Source organism: Mustela erminea, chromosome 5 (assembly GCF_009829155.1).
Source record: "Mustela erminea isolate mMusErm1 chromosome 5, mMusErm1.Pri, whole genome shotgun sequence".
NCBI classification, from domain to species: domain Eukaryota; kingdom Metazoa; phylum Chordata; class Mammalia; order Carnivora; family Mustelidae; genus Mustela; species Mustela erminea.
Window position 1 is genome coordinate 65113166 of NC_045618.1, and position 13635 is coordinate 65126800.

Genomic DNA, 13635 nt, shown 5'->3' on the forward strand with positions numbered 1-13635 from the left:
TATGCTTGGTGTCTTCTCCTCTTGAGTGAGTCTGGCTCTCCTGACTGTTGGATGGACCCATCTCAGAAAACCGCTGACTGAAGTCCACTCAGGTGCAACCCAATTCACTTGAGCATTAACCCATTCCTATTTCCTTTCCACTTTAGTATTGTTATTTCTCTTTCTGTTCAAGCACTTCATCCTTCTTCAGTCTGACAACAACACAAGTATCTGTGCTTTTTTTTTTTTTTAACAGCTTTATTCAGGTATAATTGACATACAATAAATTGTACTTAAACTGTATAGTCTAAAATATGTATACATCTATGAAATCATCATCAAACTCAAGATAAACTCATATCCATCAACCCCAAACTTTCTTTATGCTCCTGACTCTCCCATATGCTGCACCTTCCCGAAACCACACATCTGCTTTCTGTTCTAGATTGGTTTGCCTTTTCTAGAGTTTTACATAAACAAAATTGTACAGTATACTTTTTGATCTGGTCTCTTTCATTCAGCACAATTATTTCATCCATATTGCTGTGTAAAGTACTTCCTTCCTTGCTTAATGCTTATAGCATTACCCTGTATGGATATACCACAATTTGTTTTTCCAGTCACCCATTGATGGATGATTGTTGTTCCCAGTTTTTGGCTATTACAAATAAAGCTGTTATGAATATTTGTGTACAGGTCTTTGTATAGAAATATTTTTATTTTCTCTCGGGTAGATATTAGGATATCCAAGGCTGGATTATATGGCCAGTATATGTTTAACTTTTTAAAAAAACTGTCAAATTATTTTCCAAAGTGATTGTATCATCTTACATGATAGGGGAATTCCAGTTCTTCCACATTCTTGAAAAATTTACTCTTTTTAAAAAAGATTTCTTTTATTTATTTGAGGGAGTGAGAGAAAGAAACAGAGAGTGAGTGCAAGGGGGAGGGGCAGTGGGAGAGAATCTTCAAATGGACTCCTCACTGACCAGGGAGCCTAACACCCAGCTTAATCTCATGATCCCAAGATCATGACCTAGCTAAAACCATGACTCTGAGCTAAAACCAAGAGTTGGGTGCTTAACAGACTAAGCCACCCAGGCACCCTGAAATATTTACTATCTTAAACAAACATTCATTGTAAAAAAATTTTTAGGAAGGTCACAGGCAAAAAAAAAAAAAAAAAAGAGAAAGAAAGAAAAAAAATCCAGCTGTTATTCCCATGACTGGGAGATAACATTATTAAATTGCTGTGTTTGTAGATTTCCACAAGTTTACCCTACTAAACAAACAGTGCTCTTAACTAAAAAAAAAGTTTTGGGGCACCTGGGCGGTATAGTCGGTTGAGTGTCTGACTCTTGGTTTTGGCTCAGGTTGTGATCTCAGGGCTGTGAGATCGAGCCGCCGTTTCAGTCTCCACCCTCAGCACAGAGTCTGCTTGGGATTCTCTCTCCCTCTCCCAGAGCCCACCCCCCTGTTTTGCTCTCTCTCTCTCTAACAAGTTTTGTTGTTGTTTTTTTTAAGATTTATTTATTTATTTATTTGACAGACAGAGATCACAAGTAGGCAGAGAGGCAGGCAGAGAGAGAGGGAGAAGCAGGTTTCCACTGAGCAGAGAGCCGGATGCAGGGCTCCATCCCAGGATCTTGAGATCATGACCTGAGCAGAAGGCAGAAGCTCTAACCCATGAGCCACCCAGGTGCCCCTTTTTAAAGACTCTCAAATAAGTCTTTAAAAAAAAGTTTTATATCTCATTTTCATTCTCACTATTCAAAGCATATCATAAATGGAAATTTAAGAAAAATACAGGAGTTTCTCAAATGCAGAAAACTGAAAAATATACTTTTCTCTGTCTTTATTGCATTTTAAAATTATTATTTAAATTGGTTTTCTAAGTGACTAGTCAGAATCTATCTATACTGAATTTTAAGTATACTCTTTCTCTGTGATGTAGTAAATAGAGAATTTAGGAGATGAAAAATAGCTCTATACTCCCAAGGCATTAGCAAATTCAACACGAATCTTTCAGGCCTTAAGAGTCTTAAGTGAGTTTAAAAACACAAAAAACAAATGAGAGAAGCAAGAATGTCTTTACTCATAACTTTATGCATAACAATTATTCTTATATTTTGAGAGAATTATGGATAAAGCTTGTAAGAAAACTAGGTAAATAATACCAATAGAGTAGGCTTGTTAAACATAAAACACTGTGTTAGGAACTGTGTGAGGCTCTCTGTGCATTATCTCATTTCATTAGGTCCATGGAGGGTATTCTACTTTTTCTAGTTTCAGACATGGCTTCCACAATAGGGGTTAGTACAAGGTCTAAAAATATGTAAAAGAAATATAGAACAAATTTGTTGTTTCCTTGGGGAATCACAACCCAACTCCTTTTAACTGAAAACCATGGTGATTTCCAAGATCTCTGTCTTTCCACCCCCATGGTTCACTTCCTCTCCTCACTGTTCCACTGAGAGACTGGTGGATTCGGCTGCCACATGATGTCAGCATCTTTTTTAAGGTATCTCTGAAGTATAGTTTTTCTTAAGGAGTCTAACATTGTTATGCTCTTACAGTCAGTAGGTTTGACATCTTTGGCTGCTCCCATAGCGGATGCAATCCAAATTCTCACTAAAATTTCAGAGCCCTTATCTTCCAAGTGTCTAAAGTATGAAGGCAATGGCATCGGGAGAGTTTGAATCCTAGTCTCAGCTTTTGTTTTCCCTTATCCATAAAAATTAATGGCGTAATTCCTACTTCTTACTGTTTATTTCCATATTAACTGGTTCGTTCATTCATTCATTCCTTCATTCATTCCATTTATTGAATACCTACTATGTGCCAAGCCATTCTAATGTGGTAATTCACAGGGATTACCTAAAGAGGTCTGTAAACTCTAAGGCAGTTACTGCTTTTGCTATCAGTGGTTGTTTTTCCCACAAATCAACAAAACGAAGAAAATTACCTAAACAACAGCAGGCAGATACAGAGAAGAATTTCTTGGCACAGCGGTTTATTTACCAAAAGAAACTTTTGCCTGAAGGAATGCAGGAGGCAAGAAGGTCCTTGTCCACTCTGTACAGTTCTCTGAGTAGTCCTCAGGAGGCCTTGAGATTCCTGGACTATTTTTCTTGCTCAGAGAATCCGGAATCCTGGGCCATAATTATTAATCAGAGTTCTTATTTTGCCCCGCACCATTCGTCCTTTGTCTACTCTATTAATCTTTCAGGATTTGAGTTTTCTCGACTGCAAACCCCAGGTTCTAAGGTCCCACCTGGCTGGGACACAGTAAGCAAGGTATTCTGAGTCTGGATGGTTCTCAAGGAGAGGGCGCGGGACCAACGTAGGTCCCGCCCGGGTTCTATGATAGCAGGCCCTCTACCCAGGCTCTGGCGCGCACCCTAGTCGCAGCGCGCCGGCCCCTAGACAGCAAAACCCCTCCGTCCAACCCACGTCTTCTTGGGCATCACGAGCCCTTATAGGAAAATGAAACTGAAAACGGGAAAGTCCCTCTTTCTAACCTGGCCCGGCCTCTAGCGCTCGGAGACAAGTGACGGCTCCCGCCAGAAGGGTTCTGATTGGCGGTGCGCGCGAGTACTATAAGTGGAGGCGCCCGGCGGGCGGGCCACTCTATGTCCCGCGCTGCTCCTACTCCGGTGGCGATGGCGCTTCTCTGGACGTTGGTCTTCGTCGGGCTGCTCTCTCTGTCCGGCCTGCACGCCGTCCAACGTGAGTGTCCCCTCTTGCCCAAGCGCTTCTCCTGTGCTCCCATCTTTTTGGCATTCTCGGCGTTAACTCTGTAGCTCACCCACGCCTCCTCCTCCTCAGTTCTTCTGCCGGACCTGGAGGCTAGCTGCGGGCTTGGTCTGCGGGCGGGGAAGCGGTGGGGTGGCCGGCTAGTTGGGGGGTGGTGGGTGCGAGCCCAGGACGCAAGCCTTTTTTCTCTTCTTCGGGAGAGGGGGGTAAGGGAGGCCTCCGGCATGTGCGTTCCGGGTGGGGCTGGACAGAGTTTCGGGGTGATGACAGACTTCGGAGCGGCCGAGGTGGGGGAGGGTTTCTCTTCCGCGGAACCTCTAGCTTGCCGGGTGCAGCTGTCTGCCTGGGAGGGCGGGTCCCGAAAGCGGGGAGTCGGGGGCCGTGAAAAGGTGGGGACATCCGTCTTTGCGGGAGGCACCGCGCGGGTCCATCAGTCCGCTGCAGCTGCTCCGCTCGGATCCCGGGGGCTTCGGGGCTTCCTCTGTACCGCCCGGCGGGTTGCCGGCCCCACAAATATGCGGCGAAACCGTGGGGGAGGAATCCACACGTGGAGTTTGTAGAATGCTTAGAGGTGTTACAGAGTGCTTTGACATCATTAATTCACTTGTTCCCGTTCCTTGTCGCTTTTAATAATCACAAGAGCTAGTCTTTATTGATAAGGGGCGTGCTGGGGACGTTGTGTGCTCTATGCCATCTGATTCTGAGATGAGCCTACGATGTAAAGGCAATGGTTAATATCTCCGGCATTTCATACGTAAGGAAACTGAGCCATCAAAAGTTTAAGTAACTTAATCAACACAACACGGGGGAGAAACGGCAGACAGTCTAACTCACCGGAGCAGAGCTTTTTGTGGGGCTGTGCGCCCTTTGGCTGCAAACTCTGCGGTTTTTCAGTACCTCCTCGTCACCTTCTGGTGTTAGATTCTTGCCAGCAAGCTGGAGAGTCTGGGGCCCCTGTTTTTCGTCACAGAGGGCTTCCTCTTTGGCTCCTTGCCTGGTTCTTCCCAAGATGAGCTAAGCTTCTACTTTCTGTTTTGAAAAAGCAAAGGTTTACCAGTCAGGAAGACGGTAAAGCCAGTGACAAGGGTAATCAAAATGGTTACCCAGAGTGTCAGGGACACTCTAGATCTTGAGCACGTTCTAAATAACTCGTAGTATACCAGAACCCTCATATTTTCCCCCTCACAAAAGCTTCTGTGGAGCGGGGGTTTGGATCATGAAAAGAAGGTATTTATAGTCTATTTACAAAATAAAGCACAGATAAAATTATTGATATTTGGTGACGACCACAGAAATAATTTTAAAAATAACAAACTGACATTAAAAGAAAAATCTTTTTTTATTTTATTTTATTTATTTATTTGACAGACAGAGATCACAAGTAGGCAGAGAAGTAGGCAGAGAGCCTGATGCGGGGCTCGATCCCAGGACCCTGGGATCATGACCTGAGCCGAAAGCAGAGGCTTTAACCCACTGAGCCACCCAGGCACTCCAAAAGAAAAATCTTACTTTGAAAGTTTGCAAAGTAGTAAACTTCTAGAAGATACTCTGGAGGGGCACTTGGGTGACTCCGTCGATTAAGTTTCTGCCTCTGACCGGGGTCATGATCTGGGGGTCCTGGAATTGGACCCTGGGTTGGGCACTCTGCTCCACGGGGAGTTCGGCTTCTCCCTCTATGCTCTCCCTCTCTATTTTTCTTTCTCAAAAAAAATAAATAAAAATCTTAAAAGATACTCAAGAAATGGGTAATGATTGCCTCTGGGGGTCTGTTTTTTGCTCTTTCTCTTGTGTGGGTTTTGTTTCACTGTGGACATAAACTGATGTTTCCATTAAGCTTCAGAAACTCAACTAACTGTTCCAAAGTCATAGAACCAGTACGTGGCTGAGCCCAGATTCAAACCCAGGTCTTGTCTGATACTTGTCCTCCTCTTAGAAGAGGTTATTGTGATGTTCTTGCAGAACCTTGCCTGGCTCCCTCAAAGAGAGAATTCTACGCCTGATGGACCTTTGTTCTGACTCTTGTGGCATTTATTATGTTCTAATTATTAGAAGTTCTGATTCAAAGAGCTTTCTGATTTGTCTTCATTTTTAACTTTATGGAAAAAAAAATCAGAGCTTCATTGGGATCCCCAGGCTAGCTCCTGATGGGGCTGGTGACCTTTCCTTTGATGACAGGGTGTTTCTAGACAGATAAACCTGGTCAGAGCAGTCTGGTACTGCTCCTCCCTACCACCTCCTGGACACAGAGGAGTTTCCCTTTAGTAACCATATACACTGGATATACTTATATTTAAAAGTGAATTATATACATATATTGGTGTCAAGCTGTACATTTAGTGGCAGTAACACTTCTCTTCACTCGATGAAAAATACAGAAATGGTCTAGTTATGCATCCCATTTTGGAAATGACTCTTCTATAGCACTAACATATTCCCAGTGTGGCTAGTTACAGCAGTCACTTGAGGGTGGTAATTAAAAACACAAATCCCACTCTTGCACACATTATTCCACTTGGTTATGGTGGAGAGTATGTCCTTTTTCATTTGTCACAGTCCTCACCCTTCCCTATTTTTCTTACCCAGCCCAGTTTACTCACTTATGGTGTTTCTGGCTTCTGTATGCATTTAAGTTTTGTTCAAGGTAATAATAATAACAATATCTGCCATTTACAGAGCAGCTTCTGTGTGCAAGGCCCTATACTAGACACAATACATATTGAGAAGTTAGATGGGTGTGGATCTAGGTAGGATCAGGAACCAAAAAGGAAAGGAGCAATCATTAAAAAAAGAAAAAAAAAAGATGGCATGAAATAAGGTGCAAAAACATAAGTTTTTTGATGTGGCTATTATGAAGAGTATGTGAAGTGAGAAATGAAGTTTGAAAAGTAGGTTGGGGCCAAATCATGAGGACTCTTGAGGAATTATATGGGTGCTAAAGAAGCCATCAAAAATTCTTGAGAGTCTCCACAGAAAGGTTCTTAAAAGATTTGGCACAAACTCCAGTGACAGAAGATGATACTATTAGGAATCTGCTAGGAAAAAACCAAAAAGCCACGAGTAGAGGAATTAATGTGAGAAAGATACTAAGTTGTGGTTTATCCCTCAAAATGGAAGCAGCCTTTTGGAAAAGTGGAAGCTCATTTGGCCAGAGTAGAAATGGAATTGGGAGAAATCAATAATCAAATTTAAACATTTGTTGCCTGAGATAGCTTTAGACCAAGGTAGTCCAAGTGAAATATTCTGCAATTTTCATTTGTCTTTCTCTCATGTCCCTCAGGTACTCCAAAAATTCAGGTTTACTCACGGCACCCCGCAGAGAATGGAAAGCCAAATTTCCTGAACTGCTATGTGTCAGGATTCCACCCACCAGAAATTGAAATCGAACTGCTGAAGAATGGAGAGAAGATGAATGCGGAACAGTCAGACCTGTCTTTCAGCAAGGACTGGAGTTTCTATCTTCTGGTCCACACTGAATTCACTCCCAATGGACAGGATGAATTTAGCTGCCGTGTGAAGCATGTTACTCTCAAAAATCCCCAGGTCGTTAAATGGGGTAAGCTTTTAAGTTCTTTCCTTACCTACTGACATTTGTAGCTATGTATAGGCACAGCTTAAAGCTGCTTTGATATATATTAAAAAAAAAACTGCATACTGGGACTGACAGGGAATATTATTTAAAGCTCTGATAAGTGGCACCTTTTGAGACACCTCTGCACAGCCCCATCCCCAAAACAGTAGTTTCCCTGCAGCAAAAACAGGGAGCAGCAGCAGTCGGCACCTGCACAAATGCACATGAACTACCAGTGTTTCTTCCCTCCTGGTCTCCTGGGCCTTCCTGACAGCCTCGTGGATACTTTGAACCACCAAAGCTCTCCAGAAGGCACAGGACTTCATCTGCAGGCCCTGCTGTCCTAGCACCCTACCCAGTAGTCCCTGGCTGGGTTGGGAGCTGAGGCTAGTAGGCAAGGTTGGGCCCTACCTACTGGGTATTCATGGTTAGGGTCTGCAGGCTATTCTGCCAGACTTATTTATAAACAGTTCTAGACATTTGTTAATAGTATTTTAAAAGTAAAACTTACTCTCTTCCTTTTTCCGTTTTCTTTTTCATAGAGCGAGACAACTAACCAGCATCATGGAGGTAGGTTTCTAATCTTAAGAAAATATTTTTCTTGTTTCACCGTCCTGGGTACTATTTACAGACAGCTCTGTAGGATAACCCTCATTATAGGGAAGATCTTAATCAGGGTAGCATTTCAGCAGGTAGGAAAGAATCCTACAGGGAATACGTTTTCTTTCCTGTGGAGTGGCATGAGAAAGGTGTGTAGCCCCAGTCTCATGCTGCCAGTGGCCCTCCAAACAAAATCAGAGGAGCTGTTGGAGTGCTATAACAGGATAGCGGCAGCTAGTTACCCACACCACCTGCAAGGATTTGATCTTTCTTCTTCTGTTTCTACGGTGGGCATCTCTGGGCCTTCAGAAATGAACTGTTCTCTTCCTTTGTGTAGCAGTTGCTTTATTATTCAGCCTGAAGAGAGGAGTGACGTGGTTTTGTAGATTCCCTGTTCCCTTAGTCTGTTGTTCAGCATTAGTGTGTGGCCACTGTGTTTGCCTTCTAGAGGCTCCCAGTCCAACAGAGTAGAGAAATGGAAAACGCAGTGTAAAGATACTATAATACGTGTAGCTACAAAAACTTCTCGCATTGTGAAAGTGGGAAGAATTGGGACTTATTTGCATTGCTGGAGTCCAGAGGTCAAAATCCAGCTTTGCATGACATTTACCTCCATGGGGTACCATGGAGAAATTTCCCGTTACCTCCCAGCACAGGGAAATTAATTTGAGAAAGCATCAGAGAGGTTGGATGATCTGCCTGGAGTCACACAGTTACTAAATGGGACAGCAGGGATCCGAAATCTAATACAAGCATTCTTTCCTATAAGGATGTGGGAGAACCAATGGGATAAATTAATGGGGTATGCTCTTTGTAATGGGTTTGGAAAATTGTCTGCAGCTGTTTCTTTTACAAACAATGATTTACATAGCAGAAGTCAGACAAATTTGGTGGTGTGATCTATAATCTAGATAAAATAAATGTATTTGCTAACAAATCTATTTTCCTTTTTTTCCAGGTTTGAAGATTGTGCTTATAGATTGCGTTAATTTCAAATGCTATGTTCTTATTGATGCTGATATGCTTTTATGCTTTATGCATATAAATCATAGTCATATTGATGATGATGCAAATATAATCTACTTGTTAATTCTACATTGATCATTCTGTTGCTGTATTTGACCCGTCTCTGTGGTAGCTGTAGTTGTGGGGCTGGAAAAATCTTGGAGAGAATTCTCATGGTCAGAACTGAATTGTTCAGTCTATTCACACAAAAGATAGTTATGCATGTTTAGAGTTAATTTCCAATTTGCATACTTTGTTTAGAATTTGGGGGAAATTTTTTGAAAGATAACCTCTAAGTTACTGGAAATTTGTTATAGTGGGTAAGACACTGTCCTAAGATTCTCACTCACCTCTTACATCAGAAACATGGTTGCACACAATTTGACTTAATGTTAATTTTGTTTCAATAATTAAAACAATTGTAAAACTTGATGTGTTCAGTTTTTTATACATCTGTCCCTCTCTTGCCCCGCCCCCTTTTTAAAAGATTTTATGTATTTGAGAGAGAGAGAGAAAACACAAACAGGGGGAGGGAGAAGCAGACTTCTTGCTGAGCAGGGAGCCCCCTGCAGGGCTCAGTCCTAGGGCCATGGGATCATGACCTGAGCTGAAAGCAATTACTTAACCTACTGAGGCACCCAGGTGCCCCCTGACTCTTTGTTATCAAACAGGAAAACAGTCTAGAAGTGTCACTTGGGAAAAAAGTATAAACCCCTGTTTTTTGGGCTTGACTCATGGTGGAAGGGGCCTCAGCAATCTACATTTTACAGATAAGGAACAAGATCCCAGGGAAATTAAATGACTTAGGGTGACACAGTGGTCTGCTGGGAGACCATGCCTGTCTTTTAGCCAGAGTTCTGTTCCTTGGGCCAAGACACAAGGAATGTGCAGGCTCTAAGAGGGAACAAAAGTATCTGAGGGTTTCATATTTTATCAAGTAATAGATAAACTTTGAATGAAAAATACTAGATTTTTCAATTTCAAAATATAGTTTATATATGCAGCATCGTGCATCTGACAAAGAATTTGAGTTAGTGTTAAGTGCTGACAAGATAAATAAAACACAAAACTGCTCTCAAATTTCTGTCTAGTGGAGGGACAGGCATGTGGTCAAACAATTAAAAAACATCCTGTTAAAGAGTATAATACAGGTATGACCAAAGAACCAGGTGATAGGAAAATGTGTTCGGGGAACAACAAGAAACTTTAGGTAGGTGTGAGGGAAGCCATTTGCTTGAATTGTGACTTGGTGGGTAGTGGTTCTCCCGACTGGTGAATGGAATCTGGGGCTTCCAAGCAGGATGACAAATTATGGGAAAGATGAAGGTATGACAAGTGTGGGTAATTCCAAACAGCGGAGCAAGGGTATTTGGGGGAATACTTGCAGGAACTCAGCTGAGCAGACTGAGCAGTGACTTACTTAGACTGGTCACTCTCCATCCTAAATTCACATTAGAATCACCTATGGAACTTGTTAAAAAATACTAGCTCTAAGAAATAAAGTCTATTAAAAACAAAAACAGGGGGGCACCTGGGTGGCTCTGTGGGTTAAAGCCTCTGCCTTCAGCTCAGGTCATGATTCTAGGGTCCTGGGATCGAGCCCTGCATCGGGCTCTCTACTCAACAGGGAGTCTTCTTCTCCCTCTCTCTCTGTCTGCCTCTCTGCCTACTTGTGATCTCTGTCAAATAAATAAATAAAATCTTAAAAAAAAACAAAAAACAGGGGAACCTGGGGGGCTCAGTAGGTTCAGTGTCTGCCTTTGGCTCATGCCATGATCTCGAGGTTCTGAGATCTAGCCCCACATCAGCCTCCCTGCTCATTGGGGAATGTAAACCAAAGCCACAATGAGATGTCACCCCATTCCAGTCAGAATGGCTATTCTCAAAAAGACAAGTGTTGGTAAGGATGTGGAGAAAAGGGAACCCTTGGGCACTGTTAGTACAAGTTAGTGCAGCACTATGTAAAACAGTATGGAGGTTTCTCAAAAAACTAAAAATAGAAATATCATATAATCCAGTAATACCACTGCTGGGTATTTACCCAAAGAATATGAAAACAATACTTTGAAAAGTTATATGCACTCCTATGTTTACTGCAGCATTATTTACAATAGTCAAGCAGTGGAAATAAACTGAGTGTCCATCCATAGTCTATAGATGAATGGATAAAGAGGGTATCATGTGTGTATGTGTGTGTGGTATACATATATGTATATATACAATAGAATATTATTCAACCACAAAAAAATTGCCACTTGCAACAACATGGATGGACTTAGAGGGTATTATGCTAAGTGAAATAAGTCAGAGAAAGACAAATAACATATGATTTCACTTATTTGTGAAATGAAAAAAAACCTGGAAATATAAACAAACTAAAACAGAATAAAATGGTGGATGCCAGAGGGAAGGGGGAATGGAGCACTGGACAATATAGATGACTTCAAGCTATAAAATTAATAAGCTGTCGGGATGAAAAATACAGCAAAGAGAGTATAGTCAATAATAATGTGGTAACTTTGTATGGTGATAGTTGGTAACTACACCTATTGTGGTGAGAATTGCATAATGTATAGAACTATTGAATAATGTACATCTGAAACTAATATAACATTGTATATCAACTATGGTTCAATTTTTTAAAAAAAAACTTATATTTTTAGAGTAGTTTGGATTTATAGCAAAATTGAGAGGAAAATACAGAGATTTCCCATATACCTCCTAGCCCAACATATGCAGAGCCTTTTCTATTATCACCCCCCGAAACTACATTGACATAGTATAATCACCAAAGTCCATAGTTTACCTTATGGTTCCCTCTTGATGTTGACGATGTTATGTGGGTTTGGACAAATATATAATGACGTATATCCATCATTATTAGGGTATCAGAGTATTTCACTGCCCTAAAAATCCCCTCTGTTCTGCCTATTGATTCCTCCCAACCACTTTCTTCTGCTCTTCAATTGCTGGCAAAGAACTGATCTTTTTACTGTTTCTGTAGTTTTGCCTTATCCAGAATATCATAAAGTTGTAATCATACATTTATTTGAGAGAGAGAGAGAGAGAGAGAGAATACAAGTTGGGGGAAGGGCTCAGGAAGAGAGAATCCCGATGTGGGTCTCAATCTCATGACCCTGAGAACACGACCTGAACAGAAATCAAGAGTCAGTCGCCCAACTGACTGTGCCACCCAGGTGCCCCAATAAATAAATACTTTAAAAAATTCATTTTAGAATGAATTTAGAATGAATTAGAATTGTCCTCTTCATCATCGAATAATGAAAACAAAGAAAAAGAATTGTAAACCCCTGCAATCTCCTATGACAAAGATGACTACTTTCTGGACCCCACTGAGTTCTTTTAGTGTGTACCCATCACTCTCCATTTCATTTAATGGCTATTTTTTTGAAGATTCTATTTATTTGTTTGAGATAGATAGAGAGAGAGAGAGAGAACATGAGCGGGGGTGGGGAGGAGAGGCAGAGGGAGAGGGAGAAGCGGATGAGGCTTGATCCCAGGCCCAGGGGACCATGACCTGAGCCAAAGGAAGACACTTAACCAATTGAGTCATCCAGGCACCCCTTATAATGGCTGTTTTAAAATTTTAATTTTTATTCAATAATTCTCTTACATCAATCCCACTTACAACTGCACCTAAGACCATAAGATACTTAGGAGTAAACCGAATCAAAGAGGCAAAGGATCAGCACTGTAAAAGCTACAGAACATTTATGAAAGGAATTTAGGAAGTAACAAAGAAATAGAAGAACATTCCATACTCATAGACGGTAAGAAAAAATATTGTTAAAATGTTAATTATAATGTTACCCAGAGCAATCTACACGTTCAGTGCAATCCTTATCAAAATACTATCAACTTTTTTCACAGAACTAGAACAAATATTCCTAAAATTTGTATGGAACCAGAAAGACCCCGAATAGCCAAAGGAATATTGAAAAAGAAAACCAAAGCTGGTGGTATCACAATTCTGGACTTCAAGCTCTATTATAAAGCTATAATCATTAAGACAGTAGGTACTCGCACAAAAAGAGACACAAAACCCAGGAATGGCCCCTCAACTCTACAGTCAACCATTTTTTGACAAAGCAGGAAAGAATAGCCAATGGAAAAAAAGGCAGTCTCTTCAACAAATGATGCTGGGAAAATTGTACAACCCAATGGAGAAGAATGAAACTGGACCATTTCCTTATACCATACACAAAAATAGACTCAAAATGGATAAAAGACCTAAATGTGACACAGGAATCCATCAAAATCCCAGAGAAGAACACAGGCAGAAGAACACCTCTGTGACCTTGGCTAAAGCAACGTGCCAGACACATTTCCAAAGGCAAAAATGAACTACTGGGATTTCATCAAGATGAAAAGATTCTGCACAGCGAAGGAAACAATCGACAAAACCAAAAGACAACCTACAGAATGGGAGAAGATATTTGCGAATGTCTTATCAGATAAAGAGCCAGTATCCAAGATTTATTAAAAAAACTTACCAAACTTAACACCCAAAGAACAAATAATCCAGTCAAGAAATGGACAGAAGACATGAGACATTTCTCCAAAGAAGACATCCAAATGGCCAACAGACACGTGAAAAAATGCTCCACATAACCTGGCATCAAGGAAATACAAATCAAAACCACAATGAGATGCCACCTCACACCAGTCAGAATTGCTAAAATTAACAAGTCAGGAAATGACAGATG

At 41.3% G+C, this 13635-nt stretch overlaps 1 protein-coding gene across 1 annotated transcript; it reads left to right on the top strand.

Moving 5' to 3' along the window:
* Positions 1–3578: 3578 nt before the first annotated feature.
* B2M (beta-2-microglobulin) lies at positions 3579–9340 on the top strand. The gene is made up of 4 exons (XM_032343562.1): positions 3579–3708; positions 7013–7288; positions 7846–7873; positions 8862–9340. The coding sequence occupies exons 1-3, from the start codon at positions 3612–3614 to the stop codon at positions 7857–7859; spliced, it is 387 nt and encodes a 128-aa protein (XP_032199453.1). The 5' UTR covers positions 3579–3611; the 3' UTR covers positions 7860–7873; positions 8862–9340.
* The last annotated feature ends 4295 nt before the right edge of the window (positions 9341–13635 follow it).